General features: G+C 41.9%; 1 protein-coding gene and 1 long non-coding RNA gene across 5 annotated transcripts in view; one reads left to right on the top strand and one right to left on the bottom strand.

Annotated features, from left to right (window-relative positions):
- The window catches only part of LOC107184280, an 11877-nt gene extending 7773 nt beyond the window's left edge, over positions 1-4104 (bottom strand). The window contains exon 1 of the long non-coding RNA XR_001515102.1: positions 4030-4104. This is a non-coding gene — a long non-coding RNA (uncharacterized LOC107184280). The remainder of the gene's footprint in view (positions 1-4029) is intronic.
- TBC1D19 (TBC1 domain family member 19) overlaps positions 1-13340 on the top strand; it is a 104883-nt gene that overhangs the window by 12633 nt on the left and 78910 nt on the right. For 3 of the 4 annotated variants that reach the window (XM_015568686.1, XM_015568685.1, XM_006771032.2), the window contains exons 2-3: positions 10297-10369; positions 11568-11613. In XM_015568686.1, the coding sequence (XP_015424172.1) occupies positions 10297-10369; positions 11568-11613 (119 nt within the window). Of the gene's footprint in view, positions 1-10296; positions 10370-11567; positions 11665-13340 lie in introns of those variants that run through there. The other variant, XM_015568687.1, reaches the window with a different exon arrangement.

The raw sequence follows: 13340 nt of genomic DNA, 5'->3' as shown, positions 1-13340 counted from the left end.
CTGGCTTCTCCGACCACCGGCCGGGCAAAGGCGGCCCCAGTTCTCTGATCATAGGCCGCGGGGCCACCTTTGCCTTGCCTCCCGGCTCTTGCCTGCCGCCTGGGTTTCTGATCACCATCAGCGGCAGGCGGCTTCTTCCGTCCTTCCCCTTTCAACTCCCAGCATTGCACCTACGTATGCAAATTAACCGCCATCTTTGTTGGTGATTAACCGCCATCTATGTTGGCAGTTAATTTGCATATCACCCTGATTAGCTGATGGGAAGCGTAGCGAAGGTACGGTCAATTACCATGTTTGTCTATTATTAGATTACATAGGATAGTACATAAGATATATAATGTATAATACAATGATACCTTTTTTTAAAAAAAAAATTTCATTGTGCTAACATTGTGCTGATGGTAAAAAACAATGGCAGTGGGTTAACTGCTGGTGTTTTAGCACCAATCAGGGACCTGGTACCAAAATGTACTAGTAGTCACTATATTCTTCATCATCACACATTTATAGTAAAAGAAAAGGCCAGTTATATTTTAGTGTCCTTGATGAAACAGCAAACAATTATTAGTTTTATTAAATCTAATTTCTTGAAAATATTTTTTTTTAATATTCTGTTTGAGAAAATGGAAAGTATGTATAAGACACTTCTGCTGTATATTGAAATAAGATGTTTTTCAAGAGGAAAAGCAGACTCTGTTCCATGCTTCCATGCCTCTGGATCCTCTCTGTTGATCAGTTTATTTTGTTAATTATCTTCCACATATGTGTGAAATCATGTGATACTGTCTTTCTCTGACTGCATCTTTCACTTAGTTTGATACTCTCCAAGTCCCTCCATGCTACCTGAAAGGGTAAGAGATTGTTTTTTTTTACTGCTGCACAGTATTCCATGGTATAAATGTAGCACAGCTTTTTTAGCCACTCATCTACTGATGGGCACTTAAACCCATGGTGCTTTGTAAATACCAGGGAGAGGCACTTGGCAAGTCCTGGGGCTTCACAGGATGCTTCCTGACCAAGATCATGTGCCATTAGTAGGTGAGGCCCAGGACAATGGTAGAGGTTTGGGTGGTGAATGGAGTGGGAGAGCTGTGTAAGCAGATAGAACAACACGGGAAAACGCTCAGAGATAGTGTAACAGGACAATCAAAGGGTCTGGGCTGCCTGTCACTACTTGAGCCAATTCAGCAGAGACAGGGTTGAATCATATATGAGCGTTTATTCCTATAATGCCAGCAGAATGGGAGAGCAACAGGTCATCCACAAAAATCTGCTTTGCAGCCCCCTATAAGCCAGCTGTTTATATGTGGTAAAACAAAGATTACAAAGGGAAGTAGGGATTACAGGCATGGGGAAGTAGGAGGCTGGGGTGGGACTCCATTGTTTGGGCAACAAGGTTGTTAATCTTTCCATGACAATAGGCTGTTCTTGAATGAGAATGGGCTACATTCCAAGGCTGACTCCCTGGTTTAAGATTGACTCCCAGGTCCCAGGGGCATACAACTCCTAGCCAGGTCAGAATGTCCTTTCTTGAACCAACACAAGGCAATCATGGTTAACAGAGCACAATTAGTATTTCCCATAACCATAACTAATCCCCCAATATTCTATTTTTTTCCACTCTCACCATAGCAGCAGCCTCTGTCTCTCTTTGATATATGGACCTGCCTTTGACCTTCCTACACAGATTTCTTCCTAGGGCAGTGGTGTGTCTGGCTCTCTCAATCCTGGGAGAGAAAAGATGATTGAACCTCTTCACTAGCCGTTCAAGCCCTCCTAGTGCCATACACCAGCTGCACTCACATTCCTAGGTTCTCCTTGACCCACCAGACACACATGTACCCTTGGAGATGGTCCCTCAAAACCCCATCGATACAGGATCCTAAAAGAAGAGTCTTTACACCCATTACCTGGTTACATACCAATAATAACATAGGGCTATTCTTCAAAGGAGGGATTGGGAAATTTTAGTGTTTAAATGATTGAAGTCAGTGTCTGTGGCAGATGGAATTTACACCCCTCTATCAAATAAACCACCCCAAATATCTATTCCTGACAAAAGGCAAATCAAATTCCTCCCAGGGCACTAAGAGCACCCTCCAAAGGTGAGAGTGTTTCTCTGGTAGGAATCCAGAAAAGTGGAGAGAAGGAATCTAGCTGCTCTCTACATGAGAATGGAAGCCTGTCTGAATGGGCAGGGCCAGTCTCAGCCCATAGGAAAATTATGTTCATAGTGGGCAGATCCTGTGAACTTTTTTCTGAGGGCATCTATTCACTGAAGGAACTAGCAAGGTTAGTCACTTGAGAGTGAAGAGCTCAAGGTCAACTCAAAGTGAAGAACTCAAGTCCATCCTTGCTCACATGTAGGAGCCCATTCCTACCAGGAGCCTGAGAGATTTGGCAGAGGCTGGGTGAAGGCTGAGCATAAAAGAGATTTCCCTTATGGAGTTCAAGGTCAAGTCAACCTACAGTGAATAACTCTGCTCTAAACTATAATAAAATACCGCTCAACACTCACTAGGATGGCTATATTTTTTAAAAAAGCATTCATGAGAATGTTTAAAAATTGGACCCCTCATACATTGGTGGAAATGTAAGATAGTGGGGCCACGTTGGAAAAAGTTTTTGGCAGTTCCTCAATATTCTAAGCATAGAGTTACCAGATGACCCAGAAGTTCCACTTCTAGGTACATACCCAAAAGAAATGGAAACATGTTCACACAAAAAACTTGTACACAATGTTCATAGCAGTATTATCCATAAGAGCCTCAAACTGGAAACCACCCAGGTATTCATCAACTAATGAATGGGTAAACAAAATGTGGTATACCCATACACTAGAATATAGTATACATAAAACTTTAAAATGTTATGCTAAGTGAAAGAAGCCAGTCACAAAAGACCAGCTATTATGACTGCATTTATGTGAAATGTCCCCTGCCCCCATAGGCATATCCCTGGAGGCATATCCATACAGAAATCAGATTAGTGACTGCCTGGGGCTAGGGCTGGAAGACAGGGAGGGGGCACTGAAAAAGGGAGGCAACTGTTAATGGGTATGGGTTTCTTTGGAAGTGTTGCTAAAGTCCTACAATTGGCTCCTCTCTGAGGGGGCGTGGCTAGGCCATGGGGGGCGTGGCTGGATTCTGGGGCGGGACCAGCCAGTTTAAAGCCGTCTGAGGCACAGCAGCCCACACTGTGGTGGCTATTATGCGTCGAGACATGGAGGAGTGCGCTGGTCTCTGCAGCGTGGGCTCTTCGCGGGGATGTTGGTGTCGTCAGCAGTGCCAGGGCCCAGGTGAGACAGCAGCGGCTGACGGCAAGCCGGCCCCGGCCCGGGAAGAAAAGCACGTGGAGGCGGACGCGGCAGCACGGTGCTGTGCGGGGAGTGGAGGAATCGCGAGCCCCATGCCGCCCCTGCACTGCTCGCTGCAGGACCTGCCGGTGGAGATGCTGGTGGAGATCTTCGCCTCGCTCCCTGGCACCGATCTGAGCAGCCTGGCCCAGGCCTGCACCAAATTCCGCCACATCCTGCACATCGACAGCATCTGGAGACGGCGCTGCCGGGAGGAGTATGGCATTTGTGAAAACTTGCAGAACCTGGAGATGATAGGTATGTCTTATCGAGAAGGCTATGCGAAGCTGCGCCACCCATATAGACACATTTTGGGATTGTGGCAGCTAGATACTGAGGACTATAGAACACTGCTGAATGTCGTGGTGGACGGCTTATGCATTACTGGTTGGACGTACGGGCCTTCCCTTAACACCCATGTGGATGGCCCAGTGCAATTCGAGCCCGCGTTCAGAATTCGCCTGCCGCAGAGGAAATCAGCCACGGTGGAGTGCATGGAAGGCCGCCACATCAGGCCCCACAACCGCCACGTGCAGATTCAGAAGGACAGGCTCACCCTCCAGTGCAACAAGACAGACCACGGAAAGGATTTAACAGCGAGACTTAGGAAAGAACGGGGGCTGGTGCTGACGCTGGGACTGGTGCCGGTGCGGGAGGACAGCTATCAATATGACTGCCTGGCCTACCGCCGCCTCTACCTCCCGCCGAGCCACCCGGACGACCTCATCAGGCCAGGCCTCTTCCAAGGCAACTACGATGCCTTCGGCCTAAAGATTGTCATGCTCAGCTTCCATGGGAAGTACGCCAGGGTCACGAAGATCACGGGAGACTCCATCGGGATGTTAGAGATCCACCTCGGGCACCGCATCCAGCTGCGAGGTGGCGAGATCTTCCGCAACTTCAACAAGCTCTCCCGCGTGGTCAGGAAGATTGACAGACAGGTGATCCGGGAGCAGCAGCAGCAGCAAGACGGGACTGAGGAAAGTGAGGGCCATGGCTGGCAGAGCCCTGCCCAGCCCAGCGTCGGGGAGTCCGGGGCTGCAGCTTCGGAGGAGCAGCCTGTCCCGTTTGTTCTGCCTGTGGGTGTGCGCTCAAGAGACCAGATCTACCCCGGAACCTGCAGGATGTGTTTCTATGGCGTGGACACTGTTACTGTTACCTTACCTGGCTTCGCCTACACCAGGCGCTTCCCTGGAGTCTTCATCCTGTTCGATGAGAACCACTTCGGGTTCATCTGGCTGGAGGCGAAATACTTCGTCCTGTTGGGCAGAGTCCAAAACAACTTCCAGAATGTGGAGGCATCATCCCCGCAGGCCTTCCTGGAGATGCTCAAGGACATTCATTCCGGCCCTGACCGGTTTGGCTCAGTGGATAGAGCATCGGCCTGCGGACTGAAGGGTCCCAGGTTCGATTCCGGGCAAGGGCATGTACCTTGGTTACGGGCACATCCCCAGTAGGGGGCGTGCAGGAGGCAGCTAGTTGATGTTTCTCTCTGATGGATATTTCCAACTCTCTATTCCTCTCCCTCCCTCTCTGTAAAAAAAAAATCAATAAAATATGTTAAAAAAAAAAAAAAAAGGACATTCATTCCAGACCCCCTGGGAGGAGAAGCTTGCAGATTTGACCTTCGGAGCAGGTTACCCACCTTTGTTTTTTTTAATTCTCACCCGAGGATATTTTCCCATTGATGTTTAGAAAGAGTGGGAGAGAGAGGGAAAGACAGAAATGTCGATGTGAGAGAAACACATCAGTTGGTTGCCTCCTGCCCAAGCCCGGACCAGAGCCAGACTGGGTAGGAGCCAGAAACTGAGGTAGAAATAAACCTTCCTAATGCTGAGACCCTTTACTACAGTTCCTCATGTTGTGGTGACCCCCAATTTCATTGTTACAAATTGAACATAATGAAAGCATAGTGATTAATCACAAAAAAGAGGAAAAGCACCCCTGCAATTAATTCATTGATTGAGTTACAAGTGGGACTGCTTTTTTTTTTTTAACTGAAACACCATTTTTCTTCAGAGTGATTGACAAGCTATTGTTGACTTGCAGATGTTTTCTCTATATGAATAAAGTGAGCCTCATTTCAAAGAAAACCATTATGTGTTACCAATGATAAAATTCATGCTTTAAATAAAAATTAGATTCTATAAAGCTTGTGTTCACCACTGTGAACTTGATGGCTTCCCAATATTTAAAGACTTTGATTATATTGATGGTGATGTTAAAGAATGCTACTTTTTGATATTGTTTAATGAAATGTGTCCACTGCATCACTTAGTTGATATATTTGAAATGATCAATGTTTAATGTTACAAAATTATGTATAAATAGGAGATTGATTCATAGTGTAAGGCAGATCTATAATACATGTTTATGTAATAAAATATGAAGTTTATTGATAATCAAATTCAAAATTGCAACTAATTGAAACTACTACTTGTCAAATTTTGGTGTACTATCAAAGGAGAATATCAACATTATTAGAAAAGGATATTACATTACCCTCCCCCTTTCCAGTTACAATCTGTGTGACACTGATTTTTTTCCACATGTATCAATGGAAACGACATGGTGGGTTGGAATATCACAGAATATTGCAGAATCCAGCTGCCTTTTATTAACCCCTTCCCCGGCAGAAACGTGTATACTCGTTTTCACAAAATGTTCTTTTTCAGTCGTCGACGAGTATACTAAGAAAATATGGTAAAAAAATATGGTTTATAGGAAGACGAGTTACAAACTGTTTTCATAACCAGCATCAAAAATACTATATAGAACCAAAATAAAAAAATTAGTCTGAAAAAGAAACGTTTTTAACAAAAAAATTGTTGGGGAAGGGGTTAAGCCAAACATCTTAGATTTTTTGCAAAAATCTAAGACAGTGCCTCTTTTTCTCGTTAAGTTTTATTTCTGAATATACAGGGTGTTTTTTTTTAATAAAAATAGTTTATGTTAATAATGAATGGCCCTAGCCAGTTTGGCTCAGTGTGTTGGGGTCCAGCCCCAGTAGGTCCAGGGGTTCCCCAAGGTGTGGACGGAGTCGGCGAAGAAGGAATGACACAGAGCCAGCGTTCAGTTGATCATCATAGCCAGGTTCTTTTTTTTATCCTATTACATCTGTATTTATACCATTTGATCCTATAGGCATGCCTCTATAATCACATCATGGTATGTTTTGGGTAACGTTCTACAGTTCCTTGTTTCTTATCTGACCTTTGCCAAAAATCCTGTCTCTATCTAGTTCTGTTGATTTTAATCCTGTCTAGGTTAATCTCTGTGTTCCATTACAAGGGCTATTCCAAGGTCACTGCTCTACTGATAGGCTACAAGGAAGTGACTGAAGGAGATTATCCTACCCAGTAAAGGTTATATCCTCCCAGCCTCTCTGCTTGAATTTTGAGTTCTGGCTGTGGTTGCCTTGGCAGGGCTAGACCAAATGATTTCTTGGGCCTTATATGGCCTGTGGGTCGGATGTTCCCCTCCCCTGGTCTAGTGGGATTAGTGAAGTAGAGAGGTCAGTGAGGAAGTGACTATAGTAGAGGACAAGTTAGATTGGACTTGGCTCAGGGAAGAATGGCCGGAGTAGTAAGAAGAATCTATGATATGAAGAGAATTTAGAGAACCTGGAGATATATGAGGCCTTAAGATGAGAGGCTTTTAGGAAAGTCACAATAGCTATCTTTGAATATGTGAGGCTGTCTCACGGAGAAGGATTTAGGCTTATTTTTTGGGACCTTGTGGGGTGGGGACAGTGGGGCTCACCACCTCCAGTGAAGTGACATAGACACTATACCAATGAACATAGTAAGTTAATCACACAGCATATTAGGAGGTGATAAATATTAAGAAGAAAAAGCAGAATAAGGGGGTGTGAGGCTGGGGTGGTTGGTAGTTGCAATTTAACAAGGCGTCAGGATGTCCAGTTCAGAAGCTGTTGCAGTGATCCAAACGAGAAACAAGGAGGACTTAAGTGCGGACTTTAGATGGAGACAGGGAATAGGTTGGGAGATATATATTTTTAATCTTTTTTGACCCCTTTTCAATCTTTTTTTACCCTTTTTTATTCATAAAATAAAACACAAAAGGAAACTACACAAACCTATAATATAATGAATTATTATAAGATGAACTACCTTGTCAAACCTACTCTGCTAAAAAAGGGAAACTTTGAAGGCTTTCTGAATAATCAATGGAAAACTCACAGGAGAGAACCCTGATACCCAAGATGGAGACCGCATAGAGACTGGTAGAAGAAGGGGTGGAGGAGCGTAAGGGCTGGCCAGGCACTCACAGATGTCCAGAGAGATATCTCAGCTCTGGGGGGTGCCACTAAGAACTCTGGGATCTAATCCCAAAGCTGGGCTCCCCAGCAGAAAGCACCCAACTGAGGAGGGTACCCACATAACATCTAGCTGTGAAAAGTAGTGGGGTGCTGTCAGCCAGGGAGTGGCAGCTAAAAGTTCAGGCACCCTCTTAAAGTTTTCTAAAACTGAAAACTCACAGGAGAGAACCCTGATACCCAAGATGGAGACCGCATAGAGACTGGTAGAAGAAGGGGTGGAGGAGCGTAAGGGCTGGCCAGGCACTCACAGATATTATACTTAAAATCCTTTTATTCTTGAAATAATTAATGTTTATTGCCCGCAGTATTATTATATGTAAGATAATTTTTCTTGAATAATTGGTGTTTATTGCATGTAATGTTATCATATTTAAAATTGTTTTTCTTGAGATATTAATGTTTATTGCATGTAACATTATTATATTTAAGATCATTTTCTTGAAATATTAAGGTTTATTGCATGTAACACTATTATATTTAAAATCGTTTTTTCTTGAAATAACAAAAGAAAAACTGAAAAAAAGGGGGGGGAACTTTGCCAGCCATACCAGAAACCCCTTCATTTGCCCCATCCCCATCACGAATCCCTCCCTCCCCCACCGCCTGATTTGGTAATCACTTTCCTGCATTTCTTGATAGTTTTATTACCCAAATGTGTATCTAGAGACCCTAACTTGGTCTTGCCAATTAAAAATATTTTTTTGATGTGCCTTTTAAAGTCTTTTAAAAATCTATAGGTTTCCTCTCCTTCCCTTCTTTTTCCTTATAATTTATCGCTGAAGAACTGGGCCATTTGACCTTTATAATTTCTCACATCCTGGGTTTTTCTGATTACACACCCCTGGCGAAGTGTAACATGTTCCTCTGTCCTTTGTGTGACTTGTAAATTGACAGCTGGACCCAGTGGCTTGAGCAGACGCAGGTGGTTGCCGACATTGGCAGCAAGTGTTCTTTCATCGAGAAGCACATTGTGTCTGTCTTTTGCAATGTTATTAGCTGTTTCTGCTCAATGCCTGGAATTAGTAAGTTATTAGGGGTTGCAAAATGGTGATATTCTAATTATATCATATCTGTTTTAGTTATTAGCTGGAATTCCTCTATAAAGAGACATTTCCTCTTATCTACTATTTGGTTGCCCAGTGGTACAGTTCCCATAGGAAAAGCAAGATAAATTACTTTTCCTTTATTTACCAGTCTTCAAGGTAATAAATTAGTTCACTGTCATCCTCAATTCTTGTTACTTTATTAGTAGTATTTTCTCCTCAAGGTGGCCTTGTCTGAAAAGGGTGCAGTGCACTAGTTGGTCAGTTTCAAGAATTCACAGGTGGAAGGCTGCTCTAGTCTCTTCAGACCTAATTCACTCGACTGGATTAGGCCAAACCCCTCTCAGTTTCAGCTCCTGTTCTAAAATTGGTTTATCATACGTTCCAGTGAACTTGTTGGCTATTTTGGAGTTCTCTGTTTTTACATATATCAGATAACCCCCTGCTTCCCCTCCACAGATGCTACTACCATACACTATAGATTTTGTGTCTTTGGTGTGTTCCCTATTGCTTGTATGTTAGCCTTGTAGGGGATATCTTATCATCAAGTTTTGTTGCACATGTTTTCCATGGGATGTTGCTTTTGGTATTGAGTTGCTTGGTCTTTTTTTTATGTGGAAATCAGGGAGATTAAAAAAAGCAAAAACAACTCATTGTCACCAAAGAAATCTTTCCAGAAGTGGGTTAAATCTTAGAAGAGTTAGAATGGAATTGAGAATAACTAATGTTTCTGAGTTGGAAGATGTGGTGATAGTAATTGCATGGATGAAGATTAAAAAATAGAAGAGAAGGAGCAAAGTAGTAAATGGAAGATAAGATTAATATTTTTATTTCATAGGTTTGAAATGCTTATGAGATACTCTATTAGAAATAATTCTTAAGAAGTAGACTTCTGGAATTTGATAGAGAGAGCTAAGTGATGAAAGATCAACACATTGAAAGTCATGAAGCCGTTATAGGTTCGAGAAATTATATTTTTGGTAAAAATTACAGTATGAAATATCAGTAGAATAAAAAGCTTGTGCTTGAAGAGGAAAGAGGTACTAATAAGCATTTGTGAGATAGTAGTTTTATATATTTCCCATAAATATGCACAACAAATGCAGGTTCACATTGAGCAGCAATCCAAAGAGGAAGATACTAATCAAAAATCCATTTTAAGGATGCAATCCATTTTTGGTCATTAGGTGTAGATGCTGTATATGTTGGGTATAATATTAGGAGAATGAACTTATGAAGTCTGAGTATTTTTTTCTACTGGAAAAATGATGTTAAGTATTCATAAAGATAAAAACACTAGATGATGTTAGATAGCTATGAGCTACAAGTTTTTATATTTTGAGTAGAAATGTTTAATACCACAGATCCTCTATTTCAGAGTAGTTGAAAAAGAGTTCTGTCTTTTGAGCTCATCTAGTTAATTCCCAGGAGTTCTGACCTCAGAGCGAGGTTTTTAAATAGTCTGTATATTTGGACACACTTTTTAAAAATTTCCGTTAACATTAAATATCAACCCAATGACTTATTTGACCTCTTTTTCTTTTTTCTAAAATTAGGCCAGTCTTCAGAGAACTGATATTAAACTTGAATCTCTAAAAGAAGATATCAAGAGATTCTTTAAAACATCAGGTTTGTAAGTTGTTCTTTTCCCCCTAATTCTTTAAGGCAAAATAAGGAAATACTGTATTTGAAGGAAATATTTCATCCCCATCTAATCACTCATTCAAACTTGTGAAACAGTGGCTGGATATATTTCTATTTGGGAAGAATTAGAACTTTCAAACATTTCAATAAATGCTGTAAAAATTTAGGGTCACTAAGAAAATGACTGCTTTACATCAGTTAGTTTTAAATACTGTTTACCTTCCTGATCAAATACATCCTGAATATATGAAAAATCCTCCTCATTCAGGAACTTGTCTTTTCCTTTTTTTGGTATATATTTTTTTTCCTTCTACAATTCTTTTCCCTCCTCTTTTCTATCCTTTCAACAAACAACAACAACAAAAATCCCCCCTCCTCCCGCCCCACTTTTAGAGCAAGAAGAGAGGTTCCCTATTCTAACCTTTGTACATGGAACCTGAGCTATTAAGTGGTTTACTTATCCAGAAAAGTTCAAGTAGCTATCAGCCAAGGTAACTGATCTACCACTTCTGCTGGTAGGCGTTTACTGACCAGTTCATGTAACTGATTACTTGTGGTCTGCATTTTCCAAGTGTCTGGCTCTTTCTTCTTCTTCTTCTTCTTTTTTTTTTAAAGTATTTTTATTGATTCCAGAGAGGAAGGGAGAGGAAGAGAGATGTAGATGCATCAGTAATGAGAGAGAATCATTGATTGGCTGCCTCCTGCATGCCCTACACTGGGGATCAAGCCTGCAACCCAGGCATGTACCCTGACCAGGAATCAAACCATGACCTCCTGGGTCATAGGTCAATGCTCAACCATTGAGCCACACCGGCCGGGCTACCTGGCTCTTTCTTGCTTTTCTCTAGGTACAGTCATCATTGAACTAGTAGTGCAATGGCTAGAGATTTCAGCATTTGTTGAGCAACTTAATGGTAGAAGAAGGAACTTTCTCTCCCGTCTTGAGAAATGGTGCAATAGTTTTACTTAAAAAATAATATGATGTTGACAACTTGGCTACTCAGTGTTTGCCAAGGGATATAATGAATGCATAGGAACTAATCCTTAATAACACTACACAGCAATTGGCAGCTGATAAAGTGCTTTCACAAATGAGTATAATGTTACAGTGAGATACATTAATTATAATGTATATCTATCTTTGAAACTAATATGTTTATATATTTTATTTTTTTAAAAACAGGTTGGGAGAAGAAACTTCAGAATGCTGTTTATAGTGAACTGAGTGTGTGAGTTTTTCCTACCTATGATGAAATACTATGTTTAGCTATATTTACTTTGTAAGTGCTGAATACAGTATTGTTATGTATACTCATTGTATTATTTCTTATTAATATTAATATAGCATTTAAAATTAGTTAATACTTTTAAAAATTACAGTTTTGCCTGAGAATATTAACTATAGATAGTTGTTGTTTTTGGATGTTTCCTTTTTTAAAAAAATTTTGTTTTATTGCTTAAAGTAGTACAAAGAGTATTATATATGTCTCCTTTTTTCCCCCCTTCTTGACATTCCCCCGGTCTCTCCTATCCCCCAATGTCTTATGTCCATTGGTTATGCTTATATTCATGCAGACAACAGTCCTTTGGTTGATCTCTTACCCACCCGCTCTGGCCCCCCAACCCTCCCCAGCCTTCCTGCTGTAACTATATAGAGTTTTTATATGTCACCAACATTTATATTACAAATTTATTCAGTGTAATTAGGGCTTCTTGTAGGTTACTATTTCAGAAAACTGAAGCTTACCAATGTTCTATTTATTGTTACCATTTGGGATATTACCCTTTTTCTCTTTATTAATATTATTAAGAACATCATACAAAAAATTAACTTCTTTGTGTATGTGGACTTGCCCTCAGCATCCATTGAGATATATAGAACCATTTGTCATTACAAAAAATGTAGATCTAGAATGTTAGCTTTTGTAGTTTATTTACTATTTCATCATTCCTCAGGTATTTACTGAGTCCCTGCCATGTGCCAGCACTGCTCTGGGCACTGGGAATACAGTGCAGCATGTGAAGAGCCGTGCTGTAGGCAGAAGGGAACAGTGGGCTCAGAGACTTGGATGGGGAACTGTGGCTCAGTGAAGGAACAGAAGTTGAAGGGCTGGGTGGTATAGGGCCATGGTCGGCAAACCGCGGCTCGCGAGCCACATGCGGCTCTTTGGCCCCTTCAGTGTGGCTCTTCCACAAAATACCACATGTGGGCACGTACGTACAGTGTGATTTAAACTTTGTGGCCCATGCGCAGAAGTTGGTATTTTGTGGAAGAGCCGGTATTTTGCAGAAGAGCCACACTGAAGGGCCAAAGAGCCGCATGTGGCTCTGAGCCGCGGTTTGCCAAGCTGCAGTTTGCCGACAACTGGTATAGGGGAAGGGCCATGGTAAAGGATGATATTAGCCACATAGGCAGGAATATGCTTCATACTCAAGGCTTTGTAGACTGGATCCTAATAGCATTTGGGTGTCAATTTAAAAGTTTAAGCAGAGTAGCGACATGACCATATTTACATTTTATTCATTCAACAATGTGCTGGTTATCTAGGGTGCGCCAGGCATTATGCTACCAGGGGTGGGCAAACTTTTTGACTTGAAGGCCACAATGGGTTCTTAAACTGGACCGGAGGGCCGGAACAAAAGCATGGATGGAGTGTTTGTGTGAACTAATATAAATTCAAAGTAAACATCATTACACAAAAGGGTACGGCCTTTTTTTTTTTTTAGTTTTATTCATTTCAAACGGGCCGGATCCGGCCCGCGGGCCGTAGTTTGCCCACGGCTGTTAGACACTGGGATTGCAAGCACTGGTGAACATGGGAGACGTCGCTCCTGGCTAGCAGCCAGGCAAATTGGCATATAGGTTGAAAATGGCATGGAAGCAGGGACAGTCTGATGGGTGAATGCAGACCAGAGATGCTGGTTCCCTGAAACAGTGTCCGTGGGGAGGAAAAAG

Source organism: Myotis davidii, unplaced genomic scaffold (assembly GCF_000327345.1).
Source record: "Myotis davidii unplaced genomic scaffold, ASM32734v1 scaffold743, whole genome shotgun sequence".
NCBI lineage: Eukaryota > Metazoa > Chordata > Mammalia > Chiroptera > Vespertilionidae > Myotis > Myotis davidii.
The sequence above is the reverse complement of the archived record's forward strand: the minus strand, read 5'-3'. Positions and strand labels throughout refer to the sequence as shown.